Source organism: Mesoplodon bidens, assembly GCF_964165515.1.
Source record: "Mesoplodon bidens genome assembly, chromosome: 8".
NCBI lineage: Eukaryota > Metazoa > Chordata > Mammalia > Artiodactyla > Ziphiidae > Mesoplodon > Mesoplodon bidens.
The window spans coordinates 60,142,956-60,157,611 of NC_138165.1; the positions used below are offsets into that span (position 1 = coordinate 60,142,956).

At 38.9% G+C, this 14,656-nt stretch overlaps 2 protein-coding genes across 2 annotated transcripts in view; one reads left to right on the forward strand and one right to left on the reverse strand.

Annotated features, from left to right (window-relative positions):
- DARS1 (aspartyl-tRNA synthetase 1) overlaps positions 1-14,656 on the forward strand; it is a 67,915-nt gene that overhangs the window by 24,451 nt on the left and 28,808 nt on the right. Inside the window, exon 5 of the mRNA XM_081242310.1 lies at positions 12,768-12,870. Within this exon, the coding sequence (XP_081098436.1) occupies positions 12,768-12,870 (103 nt within the window). The remainder of the gene's footprint in view (positions 1-12,767; positions 12,871-14,656) is intronic.
- On the reverse strand, positions 8,138-9,592 carry LOC308621715 (dynactin subunit 5-like). Its single transcript, XM_081242416.1, has one exon. It carries the CDS (start codon positions 9,320-9,322, stop codon positions 8,777-8,779), a length of 546 nt encoding a protein of 181 aa, XP_081098542.1. The 5' UTR covers positions 9,323-9,592; the 3' UTR covers positions 8,138-8,776.

Genomic DNA, 14,656 nt, shown 5'->3' on the forward strand with positions numbered 1-14,656 from the left:
CTCTGTCTCTTTGTTTCTTTTGCCCTGCAGATGCCCTACTAACTCCCTGCCCCATATACTCTTGATCCCATAATCTGACACCAAGCTTAAAGAGTGTATTGTGTATTTGTGGCAGAACAGTTGATTTTTATTCCTCAGCTGGGCCCAGTAGAATATATTCCACTTTTGTAATGAAAATAGAGGTTTATAGGCCACCTCTTTTCATTGTTTCACTGAACTTTTCAGGATCTCATTCCTCTTTATCCCTTAGTTTCTGAGTATAATTATAATAAGAAAATAAAAATTTGCAAAATTCTGTGAGTTTCATTGCTTAATATATTATCAGCCTTCTATTATGATTAAAAACAGCATATGAACAGCAACATATAAATGCCTAGTGGCTTCTATTACTTATTAAGTAAAGCAAAAATTCTTACTTATAGATGTTTTTATCTTACTTTAGAAATTTGAGGATCAGTGAAACATGAGATAATTCAAATGAATATTTAGTAACACATTCACTTTGGGAGGCTAGCAGTTTACTTAGTAAGCCAACTAACCATTATGCTAGAATCTTTGGTTTAGAAAACAGCATAGCTAGAAATACGTTCATGAGGAAAAGCCCATTTCTAATCCTCATTTAATTTTCACACTGTCTTAGATCTTTTTTTATATTAAATGCTTGTAATTATCTTTAGTGCTAGGGGAGTGCCTAAGGACTGTTTATTTATTCTCAAGGTATTTCCGTCTTGAAGGGCAACCCAAAGAGACTGGACATTTAAAACATGTGAACTCCTACACAAAAAAGTGGGAGAAATGATGGTATTTATATGTTAATTCCATGAGGCCCTACATTTAACTCTATTCCCTCTGGCCATATACCAGGTGGAAAAAAGCAAGGACTCCACTATTAAAAATATCAAATCAGATAGTTCCAGCTGGGGTTTCCTAATCATTTAAGAGGCAAACTGTGAGGTCACTTTTAATATCTTAAATAGATAACTATCTTAGCATTTACTTTAGATATTAAATCTGAGGTGTTTATCTTTCCCTTACTGACTAGACTGTACCACTAGCAGTTTCTAGCTTTTTAGTATTTTACTTAAGAGCTACATTAAAGCTTAATATGGGGTCGATTTTCCCCAAATTATCTTTCCTAGGAATATCCAATTCATCAAAATACTAATCCGAAAAGTTGACTCACTAATTGGATTTAAGTGCCACAGGACTCTTCAACACATTATTGTAATCAGTTTGTTGGAAAGATCAATTTTCTCATGGTTAAATGTATACAGAAATGAAACAACTAAATGAGTTACATGGGAAGGTTGGCACATCTCATTCCCTAGAGATCTTTAAGAACGGATTCTTAATTGTGTATCTGAAATGGTTTGAGGTCTTTAAATGAAATTTGTCTGGAAGCAGGAAGATGGGATACCTATCCAGGCCAGTGTTTCTGGATCCCCATCTTACGTTGACATTAATGTTCTAATGTTTAGTAGCTGGTGTTTGAGCTGAGGCAAGAAGTCATCCCTTTTTTCCTTCTAAAATTATTGTTTATTTAGTGCCATTTAAAAATAATGAGCAGAGTAGTTTGTGTTAGTTATGGTTGAGCCTTGAAAAGACAAGTGTTGTTTTTTTTTTTGCGGTACACAGGCCTCTCACTGTTGTGGCCTCTCCCGTTGCGGAGCACAGGCTCCGGACGCGCAGGCTCAGCGGCCATGGCTCACGGGCCTACTCGCTCTGCAGCATGTGGGATCTTCCCGGACCGGGGCACAAACCTGTGTCCCCTGCATTGGCAGGCGGACTCTCAACCACTGTGCCACCAGGGAAGCCCAAGACAAGTTTTTTTAAAGGTGGCCCTGTAGGCCTTTTTGTATTGACTGCTATTAAGGACTATAGTGAATGTAAACTGTATTCACTATAGTGAATGTAAACGCAGGTTTTTAAGTTTAAAATTAAAGTGTTGTAAAAGGCTACAGTTCATTTGAAGAGCATGTGTTAAAAACTGAATTTTGCTCTTCATGCTTATGTAATACCTCCCACCCCTAGCATAGCGATGTTCGGATTCTGAATAAAAGGCTTACTCAGGCTATAATTTGTATATGTATGTATTTTATTTTCTTTTTCTTCATATTAGTCATTGTGGTTAGGTTATTTATTGGTAGCTTGTGAGTCACAAGTATATTTCTCATTCTCTAATGAGTCACCTAGCTACATACAAGTTTATTTTCTTTCCTTTCTAGAAATTTCACCTGAAAATAACTATTTTACTTACTTGGTAGGTTAAATTTTCAGTTTGTATGTTAATTTTTAGAACTGTAAATATCAAAATAATTCTCAGAAGAAGGTTCATTGATTTAGAAAACTTTTATTAGCACCTGCTCCAGTCTAGACACTCTGCTAGGCTCGGGTATTCAGTGACTCTGTATATCACATAAGGAACTTAATTTGGGGACAGGACAAAAATAAACAAACAACTGCATGCAGAGGCATGTTACAGGTCCTATGATGGAAGTATATGTATATATCATCCACAGTTGAGGCCCAGAGGGTGGTGAGCATTTGGGTACCCCTTGAGCATCATGTGGATAAGTTGGTGAACATAGGCGAGGTTATTATAGTGTTCTGGATTGCAGCTCTTTGAACAACTGTACCTAGATAGTTTATACCTCTTTGTTGGAATGAGGTACTTATCTATTGGATCAGAAACAGAACTCCTATATTGGCCCTGTCCAGTTCAACATTTGTATTGAAAACTTTGATAAATATGTGCTTTAAAAGTAGGTCTAGGGCTTCCCTGGTGGCGCAGTGGTTGAGAGTCCGCCTGCCGATGCAGGGGACACGGGTTCGTGCCCCGGTCCGGGAAGATCCCACATGCCACGGAGTGGCTAGGCCCGTGAACCATGGCAGCTGAACCTGCGCGTCCGGAGCCTGTGCTCCTCAACGGGAGAGGCCACAACAGTGAGAGGCCTGCGTACCGCAAAAAAAATAAATAAATAAATAAAATAAAGTAGGTCTAAAATCTGGTGTCAAAAGTTCCTAGTTTTAAAAAAAAAAAATTCCTAGTTTATGGGATTAATTCTTCTAAGCTAAATATAACTTTAAGTAATAACTTTGTTCTTTTTTATACAAAGATTCTGATGTATATATGTTGAGGCTGGCAACAACAGAACATCAAGATACATCAGCGTTACCGGAGAAGGCAGTATGATTCTTGGGCATTTTGAAAACTATTTGTGAAGGGCCTGTTATTTTCAGTTTCTTTCACATAAGCTATAAAGGAATCCGGCAGCTCATGAGCTTCTAAAAATGAGAATGCATTATTTCAAAGTGAGCTGATGTTGCATTCTGGAGTATTTAAAATTTGGTGCTAATTTGTAAGTCTGTAACAGAACTGTCGAGTGCAGTATTCAGTACATGATCTTACTAGCTGTGTGATCTCGGGCTAATTACTTGACCTTTCAGAGTCTCAGTTTTTTCAACTATAAATTGTTAGTAGCACCTACCTTCACACAGGAACTGGAACATAAAAGGAAATTGCCAGAGTGACATGGGAATAATAATACTTTAGGTATTTGTATATATTAAGATCAGTTTCATTTGAGCTGTAAAAATAAAACTGCTTCTTCAACCTTAAATATGGAGAACATGAACAAAACTAATGTAGAAGAATGACACAAAATTTATGATGCATTCCATATTTTTTGCAAATGAAAAAAAATGTGGAGGAGTATAGTAAACAGTGATTATAGGAAGAAGGGGTTGGATATATGATGGGGAACTTAAAATTTTAAATTTACACGTTATTTAACATTGGAATTGTTAACAATAGAAAAGTATATTCTTTTACAATAAAAAAATAAGTTTTTGAAATAATGTTTGAAAACACTGTTTAAAAAATAACTTAAAGATATAAGAGCAGGGGCTTCCCTGGTGGCGCAGTGGCTGAGAATCTGCCTGCTAATGCAGGGGACACGGGTTCGAGCCCTGGTCTGGGAGGATCCCACATGCCGCAGAGCAACTAGGCCCGTGAGCCACAACTACTGAGCCTGCACATCTGGAGCCTGTGCTCCACAACAAGAGAGACCTGCACACCGCGATGAAGAGTGGCCCCCGCTTGCCACAACTAGAGAAAGCCATCGCACAGAAATGAAGACCCAACACAGCAAAAATTAATTAATTAATTAATAAACTCCTACCCCCAACATCTTCTTAAAATATATATATATATATATATATATATATATATATATATATATATATATATATAAGAGCAAACCTTGCCATTTTCCATCCCTCACTGGTGAGGGGTAGTGTGAATTGGGGGTGATTATTCTTTGTTCTCCAAGAGGACTTGTCAGAGTCAGAACCTCCCACTGGGACCCAGTGACAAAAAAATAGATGAAGTACTTCTTTCCCAGATCTATTTCTCCACCATTTGTATGCAAGATGGTGACCTCTTTGACTAGAGTCCCATACTGTTAAATTCCTTTTCACCTATAAATCAGCTACCCTCACCAACAGCCTTTTCTCAGTCATTGTGATTCTTATGCCCCATCCCAGTGTTCTCCAAAGTGTGATTTGCTCAAGATTACCCACTGAAGGAAAGAAAATAATTAAACTTGTTTCTTTCCTTTCCTTCCTTCCTTTTTGATCTGAAAGTGTAAGAAAAATTTTGAGTTTTTCTAATAGTTAATTTATAGATAAACACTGGGCCTATCACTTGGATTGCATTTCAGAAGGTCACGTGTCACTTATAGCATGTAAAGTCTCTGAAGGAAGACTGCAGGATTCCAGTAACACAAAGGTGCTAACACTGGTACCCCAACCCTCTGGTTCACTTTCTGCATATTGTAGCCAATTGAAGTTTACTGTGCCTGGCTAACTGGTTTGGGGGGATTATATTTATTTATATTTATTAAAATAACAGACTGACCCTCAGAAAATGGACAAAGGATTTCTATCAAGAGACTATAGAATGAAGGTAAAACTTAAAACATATGCACAACAAGAAAATGCTAACACTGACACTTACCGTGTGGGATCTTTGTATCAGCCATATTATGAAATGGTGGCGGTGGTGGTGGTGGTGGTGGTGGTGGTGGTGTTTTAATGATAATCCAGTCAGATCTGACAAGATTTCATTACTCCCCTAGCTAGATAGAAATTATCAGGAAAACTGTGAAGTATGGATTTGCTATTGCTAATTATGGATCATTATTGCTAATTATGAATCTCCAAGTTTATATTTGCCTAAAGCTAATATTTACATTTAGTATTACATGTATATAATTTTAAAATAAATAAAATATATACATATTGAGGTGCATACTCCCCATTTTTTTTTACTGGTAAAGTAAATCAGATTATCAAAAATGTAGATAGCTGCTCAACCCTATAGTTGATATATTAACTATCTATAGCTATTATTATTAAGCCTATATGTGAGGTTAATGTCTGTCTATTAACCCTATAGTTTATATATTTAAGTATTCTCTCCTTTTTGAAACATGTTACTTTCTTGGACCTCTGATGCCATTCATTTCGTTTTTTGGGGTTTTTTTTTAAGTCTCTTCTTCTCTCCCACCTAGAGTTCTGTCATGATCTTCAGCATTTCTGAAGGATAGTAAACAATAGGTATAAGTGAGATTTGCCCCCCAAAAACTGATTTGTGTGACAAAACCAAGAAGTAATTCCAGATAAGTTGTTTTAAGATTGTTTTAGGCAGTGCTGATTTTGAAATGTGTTTATAACCCCTATGTCCTTACCTTGAGTAGTCAATTTGAAGAGGCCAGTTTTGGATAAATTCTGCTGTATTTGATAAGAAATGGATAAATTCTGCTGTATTTGATAAGAAATCAACCCTAATGTTTCATAGTCAAATTTTGTGTATCTGTTTTTTTTAAATCTCTTTACAATGCATAATACCCACTGTAGGTTTGCAGTGTGTATATGATGATATACAACATTAAAGAATAAGGCAGTACGCAGTAGTGCATTATTTTAGACTGTGAAGCTTACTTCCTTCAAGTACTGAAACTATTTTGACAACGTTAACAGACTCTTTGAAGCCTGTTTTTTTACATTCTTCCTTTTCCTTAATGGCACAAGGCCACTATTGTGAATGTCTATTACTGTGCTAGATTATAATGTGTTGTTTGCCACTTTCATGTTTTTGTTTGTTTTGCTTTGTTTTTTTGTGTTTGTTTTTGTTTTTTGCAGTACGTGGGCCTCTCACTGTTGTGGCCTCTCCCGTTGCGGAGCACAGGCTCCGGACGCGCAGGCTCTGCGGCCATGGCTCACGGGCCCAGCCGCTCCGCGGCATGTGGGATCTTCGTGGACCGGGGCACGAACCCGTGTCCCCCTGCATCGGCAGGCGGACTCTCAACCAGTGCACCACCAGGGAAGCCCTTGCTTTGTTTTTTAATATATATTCTTCAGCAGTCAGCTGTTACTTAATATAACAGTTGTGCCTACTTCTAATAGTTCCAACACATTTTTTTTAGTTTGTTGCTTCTTACGTAATATAGACATGAAAACTTACAATCAAGATTGATAGAACTACAGATAACGGAAGTATCCCTGTGGTTATCAGGGAGGCCCTAAATAGTAAACCATATGGCACTCATGTTGGAAAGATGGTATTTTATTCCTTCAGATAACCGAGTACTGTTTGTTTTTTTCCCCAAGTTGCATGGGGTTTTTATGTTGTTTTTTTTAATTTATTTTATTTATTTTGGGCTGTGTTGGGTCTTCGTTTCTGTGCGAGGGCTTTCTCTAGATACGACGAGCGGGGGCCACTGTTCGTCGCCGTGCGCAGGCCTCTCACTGTCGCGGCCTCTCTCGTTGCGGAGCACAGGTTCCAGACGCGCAGGCTCAGTAGTTGTGGCTCACGGGCCTAGTTGCTCCGCGACATGTGGGATCTTCCCAGACCAGGGCTCGAACCCGTGTCCCCTGCATTGGCAGGCAGATTCTTAACCACTGTGCCACCAGGGAAGCCCCAAGTTGTGTGTTTTATAATTGCTTCAGTAATTCATACATTATATCATTTGTTTAAAAATTGAAAAAGCCCACAAACTTGATAGCCCACTCAAAATATTTTTATAATTTACTTTATATAAAGAATGGAGATTTTTACAATTTTTTTTCCTAAAGGCAGTTTATGTTCAAAGTAAACAAATGAAATTGAATGGTTGACAGTTCCTAATAGATGACATAAAATCTTTTGTGCTTATTAAGGCATTTTTAATATCAAGGCTCTACTAATTTTATTTGTAGAGTGGTTCCTTATATGCAGGGGGTAGAAGCGTGGTTGGAAAATGAAAGAGGTATAAAAAAGCGCTGTGACAGTGTGTTTTGGGAGGTGTTGGTAATAATAAAAATAGCTGACTCAGCTCTTGAAAAGATATTTTTAATTTGCTTCATCCATTTCTCCTACTATAAAGTAGTTCCCAGGAAGCTCCCAGGAGCTTCCACCATGGATTTGTTTTTTTGTTTGTTTTTTTTGTTTTTTTTTTTCATGTGTCAATCTTTTAATGTACAAACATAAAAAATGACAAACCACAAAGCAGTTTTACATTGAACTAGCAGAGATGACTACATACAGCTCTTTTTGCAAACCCCATAACCAGATATTAAGTCAAGACAGCTGCTGCTAGATCCTAACCTTCAAGGCTAAACTGTCCTACCCCATTCACAGCAGCATCAGAGCTTCAAGCAAGGCCAGCCTTCTCAGGTCTTCACTCCTATATCTTCCTACTAAACCAAGAGGCCAGAGCAGAACAGGAAGGGTTGTGCTATTACCCAGAAGATAAGAACGGCCCTGGCAACTTCGTTTACTCCTTGAGGCTCTGTGCCCCCAGAATGATTTTAAGAGACCCCCATGTACATATGAGATTGGGCCCAAGTACAGATATTTTGGTCTGAACTGTGAGGCAAAGAAAGGGTGGGTTGAATGGTTTTAGGCCAGGGAGCAAGTGTCACAAATGCTACATCTCCAGTGAAATAAGGCATATACTGCTGTCCCCAAACACGATGAGGCAAGGAGTGGCTGCCAGACTAGTCCACCCATGTGGGAGACTCAAACCTGGGACCATGCAAAAATAAAATCTGGACACTAAGGGCCCCCCTTTTAGTGAAAGCCAAGGCCCTAGAATAGATGCTAGAAAGTCTTTTATTAGTCACCCTGAATTAAAATGACAGTTCAGGTCACTCTGGAAAGAAGAGAAATACTAACTACCCTCCCTTCAAGTTTTAGTAGCCAATAGGAATCTGGGCTTTGAAAAGTCGCAAAACACTTTTTTTTCCAGATTATGAGCAGCTGTGGCAACTGGTCAAATGTGTGAGCAACAGGGAAGCTGAGTGATCCCTGTGAGCAGAGCTCACTGTGGTAGCTCATGGCCATGGGCAGCACAAGAGCATCGCAACCTCCCCACTGGGACAGAATGCCCTGCTCCATCCAGCCACCCACAGGACCAAGGGGTGGCAGTGCTGGAAACAGATGAGTCCATGTTCCACACATAATGGTATGGAGTGACTGTTAATAGATACGGTTTAAGCACAGCATTTGGAGACTCCTCTAGACGTTCTGTTATTAAGTCTTAAGAGCTTAGAGCCTGGGAGGATTGAGAAACTCTAAAGAATTAAACCAAAAAAAAAAAAAAGAAAGAAAGAAAGAAAGAAAGAGGGTAGGAGGTGTCAAAGACACAAGAGCTCTTTGTAGATGCTGACTGGCTCACTTTGTCCCCAAGTTCATCTTAGAGCTCAAGCGAATTCAAGACACAAGGCAGAGACATTAGACCTGTGTCAAGGGCAAAAACTTCTGGTAGTAGCTCTTCGTGACGTCAATCATCAGCTCCTGGGTACATTCTGGGAGCTCCCCTGAGAAGAGTCCTGGGAAGCCTGAGAAGATGGTGAATGGTGGGACCACAGTTTCTGGGGGTAATACTGTGTTGTCGAGAATTTTGCAACAGTCTTTCAACACACACCGGCGCCCAATCACACAGTTCTTGCCAACGTGAACATAAGAGCCAATCTGAGCTGCGTTGACCACACAATCTTCCTCAATAAAGACATGGTCCCCAATATGTAGAGGAAAAAATGCAACGCCTTTGCTGAATTTCTTGAATGGTGGCCTTATGACACTCCGGATTTTCACAACACAATGACGTCCAACTCTTACATTTGCCAGATCCCCTCGAATAATACAGTCATTCATCACAATGGTCTTGCCATTGAGAACGATGTTCTGACTTCCACACAGTAAAGACTGGCGACTAACTTTGTTCCCAGATGCCGTCTCGATGTACTCGGACTTGTAGAGAAGCTCGCCCAACTCCATGACCACCAACGCCTCTGCACAACTCCGACTCCTGTCAAAGCCTGTCCGCCTGTCTCTCCGCCTGAGACTCCGACTACTCCATGGATTTGTTTTTTATTTCCTGCCATATCATCTATAAAAACTGAAGGCTTTTAGTTGCCTGTTAGACATAACAAGACGTAGTGACATATTAGTTTCAAAATGTAAAGCAGACTTTAATAGGATCTTTTTATGGCAGCAGTCAACCTGTAGTCTATATACAATATAGTATTAAGCCATCTTAACACACAGTGTCAGTTAAAATCATGTTAGACTTTTTCTACAAAGTGGAATTTTATCCTTCTATTGGCAGTTAGCTTATTCAAGTATTCCAATACCTCTTGAATTGAGTCTAATTATACACACACATATACACATAAAGCCTGCATAATCTTTTACTAGTTTGAACTAACAAGTTCTAGTCTGACCCTTTTTCATAAATTTGACTCTTTTTAATTTTGTTTTAATGTTTTTTGCTTCTGAATTCATTCACATCAACAATAGGGATAGATAGATATAGATGAGGATATAGAGATAGAGATATTAGAACTAAATTATTTTACCAAGATCTAAGTCTGCTATTCTATTACTAGTATATAGCTGCTAGAAATAATACGGAAAAATACTGAGATCGGAAGGGCAAAAAAATTAATTATAGGAATCTTCTATATCTAGTTAATCCCACCTTCTTTATCCAGTAGAGCAATTTGTGATAGCAGAAGTTTAGCTTTGGCCCTAGCTTAGAAATATGTCAGGTTTTCAGAAGTTCTTTTGTGAGTTGTTTAGTACTGGAAACAATGTTTAAACTAGTGGTAGTTTTCTAGTCTAGCTGATCAAGTATTTTAGCACATAATATTGAATTAATGAACTAAAGGTAGTCTTAGTTTCAAGTTTCAGGTTCTGGACAAAAGGCGTCATCTGGTTACTTTTGAGAGAGGAAGAAAAGAAAATTTTGTTTTCTTCGATTGGACTGTCAGCTAGCCTTGGGCAGTATATTTGACCACATTCCAGCTTCTTTTTGGAAGGACACTCGCTTAGTGCTCAATCCTTAAGAGTAGATATGTTTAACGTGAAGTTGGCTTGAAAAAAACTTCCTAGTAACTTCCTCTTACTAGGGAGTCCAAGGGGGTGAGGTAAGAGAACCAGGTGAGTCAGGGACATAGCCGGACCGTCTCAGGGTGGGGCTCTAGTAGGGGCAGGTCAGGTTACTCCATGAAGCAATACACTGATTAGTAAGGAAGAGAAAACCTTCCTCATAGAAACATGTGAGATAAGCAGCAGAATTCTCACATGGTCTGAATTATATACTCAGGTATCAAGCTTACCCATGCAAACAGATGAAGCAATGGTAGGTGGCAGTCATATTGAAGAAAGATTCAATGACCCCAGATTCCCAGTATTAGAAGGCCCTTTTATCAATAAACTGAAGCCCTTGATCCCCTCATGTCTCAGAGGAGTCTTATTTTAGTTTACCAACCACCTCTTTTACCATAATAAATTTTGAGTTTTTTCAGTACACAAGATTTTTAGCTAGATGTTAGGTGATAGGTCTAGTGCAGAAGATTTATGAGAGTGCAAGAAGTATGTGTACTGTTGATTTTTTTTTAAGGTAGTTGGTAACAGAGGTTATAGAACTCCAGGCAGTGTAGCAAAGTGAAAATTTTTCTGTCTTAGTTCACCATTTTTCACCTATTATCTTCATTATGATCCTTTTCCAACCCAAATGTTTGTTGAAGTGGATTGTAGTGTTCTCCTGTGTAAAATAAGTATTGTTAGATTTCTGGAATCTTGTCAAATCACACCACAACTACTAAGGACCCAGTTCCTTATCAGAATGAATAGACTTTTTCTTAGGAAAGTTATATCTTGTTGCTTTGCTTTGTTTAGATTCTGGTCATCCATCTTGCAGGATTTTAAGTAGGGACTTGAGCCATGAGACCATAACACAAAAGTTAACTGGGGCTTATGATAGCAGGTAAACAGGGAGTCCAGGACAGATTTTCCTAATCCATTTTTGCCCTTTCTGTTACGCCAGCTGCTGAAGGAAATCCACTCTTTCCCAGTTGTCACTTTGGCATTTTTCTTCCTTCCTTCTCTTTTCAACTCACTTCTACAGCTCCAGTTACCACCTGAGAGGTTTTTTTTTAATAAATTTGTTTGTTTGTTTGTTTGTTTGTTTATGGCTGCATTGGGTCTTCGTTGCGGTGCGCTGGCTTCTCTTGTTGCAGAGTCCAGGTTCTAGGTGCATGAGCTTCATTAGTCGTGGCATGCAGACTCAGTATTTGTGGCACACGGGCTTAGTTGCTCCGTGGCATGTGGGACTTCCCAGACCAGGGCTCCAACCCATGTCCTCTGCATTGGCAGGTGGATTCTTAACCACTGTGCCACCAGGGAAGTCCCTGCAAGTTTTAATTAATAGTTTTACACGGGGAATTGCCTTTGGCCAATTGAGCTGCCATCATACCGACATCACTCTCCAAGATCTGAAAGTTAAATGTTATCCTTTTCCACAAATGTACTATGACACAAATAATTATCTCAGAATTTGAGTGGTGTTCAAAATTCAAGTTTGTTATAAAATTAAACTGGTCAGGAGATGCATTTATTTTATTCTTAGTATATATTAAGCTTCATATAGATATTCTTAAATAGAATTACACATTCCAATAGGCTATCTGTCACAAATCCAATGACAGTGTGTACTCAGAAACTATAGGCAATGAGGATTTAATCGCAGCACCCTAATGTCCTCTTATTACCTTGAAATCTTTTCAGTTGACCTTCTATTATTTAATTCCATTACATACCAGTAATTGCATTTACTGAAGCCAGTGTTTCTCCTTATAGGAAATGCTGATCTTAGTAAATTTCAACTATAGGCAGGGAAATGTTCTTTAATAAATAATTGAGGACTTCCCTGGTGGTCCAGCAGTTAAGACTCCAAGCTCCCAATGCAGGGGGCCTGGGTTCGTTCCCCGGTCAGGGAACTAGATCCCGCATGCATGCCGCGACTAAGAGTCTACATGTCACAACTTAGATCCCACACATGGCAATGAAGGTCCTGCGTGCTGCAACTATGACCCGGCGCAGCCAAATAAAATAAATAAATATAAAAATAAAAATAAAATAAAATAATAATTGAAAGACTTTTTCACAGTTCAGTCCTGGTCCTGTTACCCCTGATGTCTAGAGTATTTTATATATAGTAACTAAATTATGGAATCTGGAAAATCATCTCCTCAAGAAATCTCACAAGGTGTGCTACATAGTAGCTTATTGTAAATAGGTTAAAGAGACTGGCTTTATCTCAAGTGGCTTACTATGTTAAAGAAGAGTTTAATATATTCAGCTTTACTGTTGCAACATCAAATGAATTCTGACACCTCTGATGAGATGATTAAAGTTGGACATTTTTTTCTTTCGACAGCATTAACAAAGAGAGCATCATAGATGTGGAAGGTGTTGTGAGAAAAGTGAATCAGAAAATTGGAAGCTGTACGCAGCAAGATGTAGAGTTACATGTTCAAAAGGTAATTTTTTTCAAAATATAAAATTGTATACAGAAATAGATGAACTAGTTCTTATCACTAGATACATCAAGTCTATATGTTCTTTTTTAATTTTTGGCTGCATTGGGTCTTTGTTGCTGTGCACAGGCTTTCTCTAGTTGCAGTGAGCGGGGGCTATTCTTCATTACAGTACACGGGCTTCTCATTGCGGGGGCTTCTCTTGTTGTGGAGCACGGGCTCTAGTCTAGGCGTGCAGGCTTCAGTAGTTGTGGCACGTGGGCTCAGTAGTTGTGGCTTGCGGGCTCTAGAGCGCAGGCTCAGTAGTTGTGGCACACGGGCTTAGTTGCTCCGCAGCATGTGGGATCTTCCTGGACCAGGGCTCGAACCCGTGTCCCCTGCATTGGCAGGAGGATTCTTAATCACTGTACCACCAGGGAAATCCCTATATGTTCTTAATAATTAGAGTGGATGTAAAATATTGAGATTTATAAATTGATTACTGACTCAGTTAGCTTTTGTTATATAACAAACCACCTCAATACTTAGCGACTTAAAACAACAAAAACATTTATTTGCTTATGATTCTGTGCAATTTGGGAATGAGGTCAGCCTATCTGGGATGGCTCATCTGCACCACATGACATTGCCTGGGGTCACTGATATTTCTGGGACATCTCCCTGTGGCCTCTCTTCATCCAGCAGGCTTGCCCAGCCTTGTTGACATGGTACATCTACCATAGTCACATATGGAAAAGGATAAAACACATCTAAAAAGCTTTATTCACTATTATGAACCTATTTTGCTGTGAACTTTCTTTTAATGATGTACTTCTGAAGGTTGATTCGTTATACTAACTCTTAATCATTATATTTCCTTATAATCATTGTATTTCTACTATTTTACAGTATAAAGAAGTCAAGAGACAATACTATATTGGACTTACATTCCAGCAATAACTTTTTCATACAAGATTTATCCCACATCATTTTCTTAGACATAAAAACTAAAAATGCTTACCATCATTGACTTTTAAAATCTTATAAGTGAACTCGCATGTATTTAATACTATTGAAATAATCCTGCAATTTTGAACCTGCAGTCTCAGATCCAGGTCTAGTTTATGTCTACAATATTCATCATTGAATTTCTTTTACAGAGTAGTCCTTTCCCATCCTTACCCGTGTGTGTGTGTGTGTGTGTGTGTGTGTGTGTGTGTGTGTGTGTGTGTGTGTGTGTGTGTGTGTGTGTGTGTGTGTGTGTGTGTGTGTGTGTGTGTGTGTGTGTGTGTGTGTGTGTGTGTGTGTGTGTGTGTGTGTGTGTGTGTAGGCGCGCGCATGAGTGCGCACACATATATGGGATAGAACAGACAGACAGATGCAGAAAGACAGATTCATCCATACACAGTAATTTGGGAGTAAGGTTGTATTTAATTGAAATTGACTGTCACGGAGCTCTTCAAGACTTAGAAAACCTTGCATTTTTAACCGACCTAACTTGCCAAATTACTTTGTTCTCTTTGTGTAAGTCTTATTTCAAACTAACCCCTCCATGAAGTCTGCAACCTAGTAAAGGCAAACTGACCTAAAGGTGTGCTGACCAAAAAAAAAAAACCCAAAAAACCCTATCTTCGAATAACATGTTTTTCAACACTTGAATAAATAAGATTTTAGTGAGTAGAGCAAGTAAATGTATTTTTTAAATATTCTAATTAGGGGCTTCCCTGGTGGCGCAGTGGTTGAGAGTCCGCCTGCCGATGCAGGGGACACGGGTTCGTGCCCCAGTCCGGGAAGATCCCACATGCCGCGG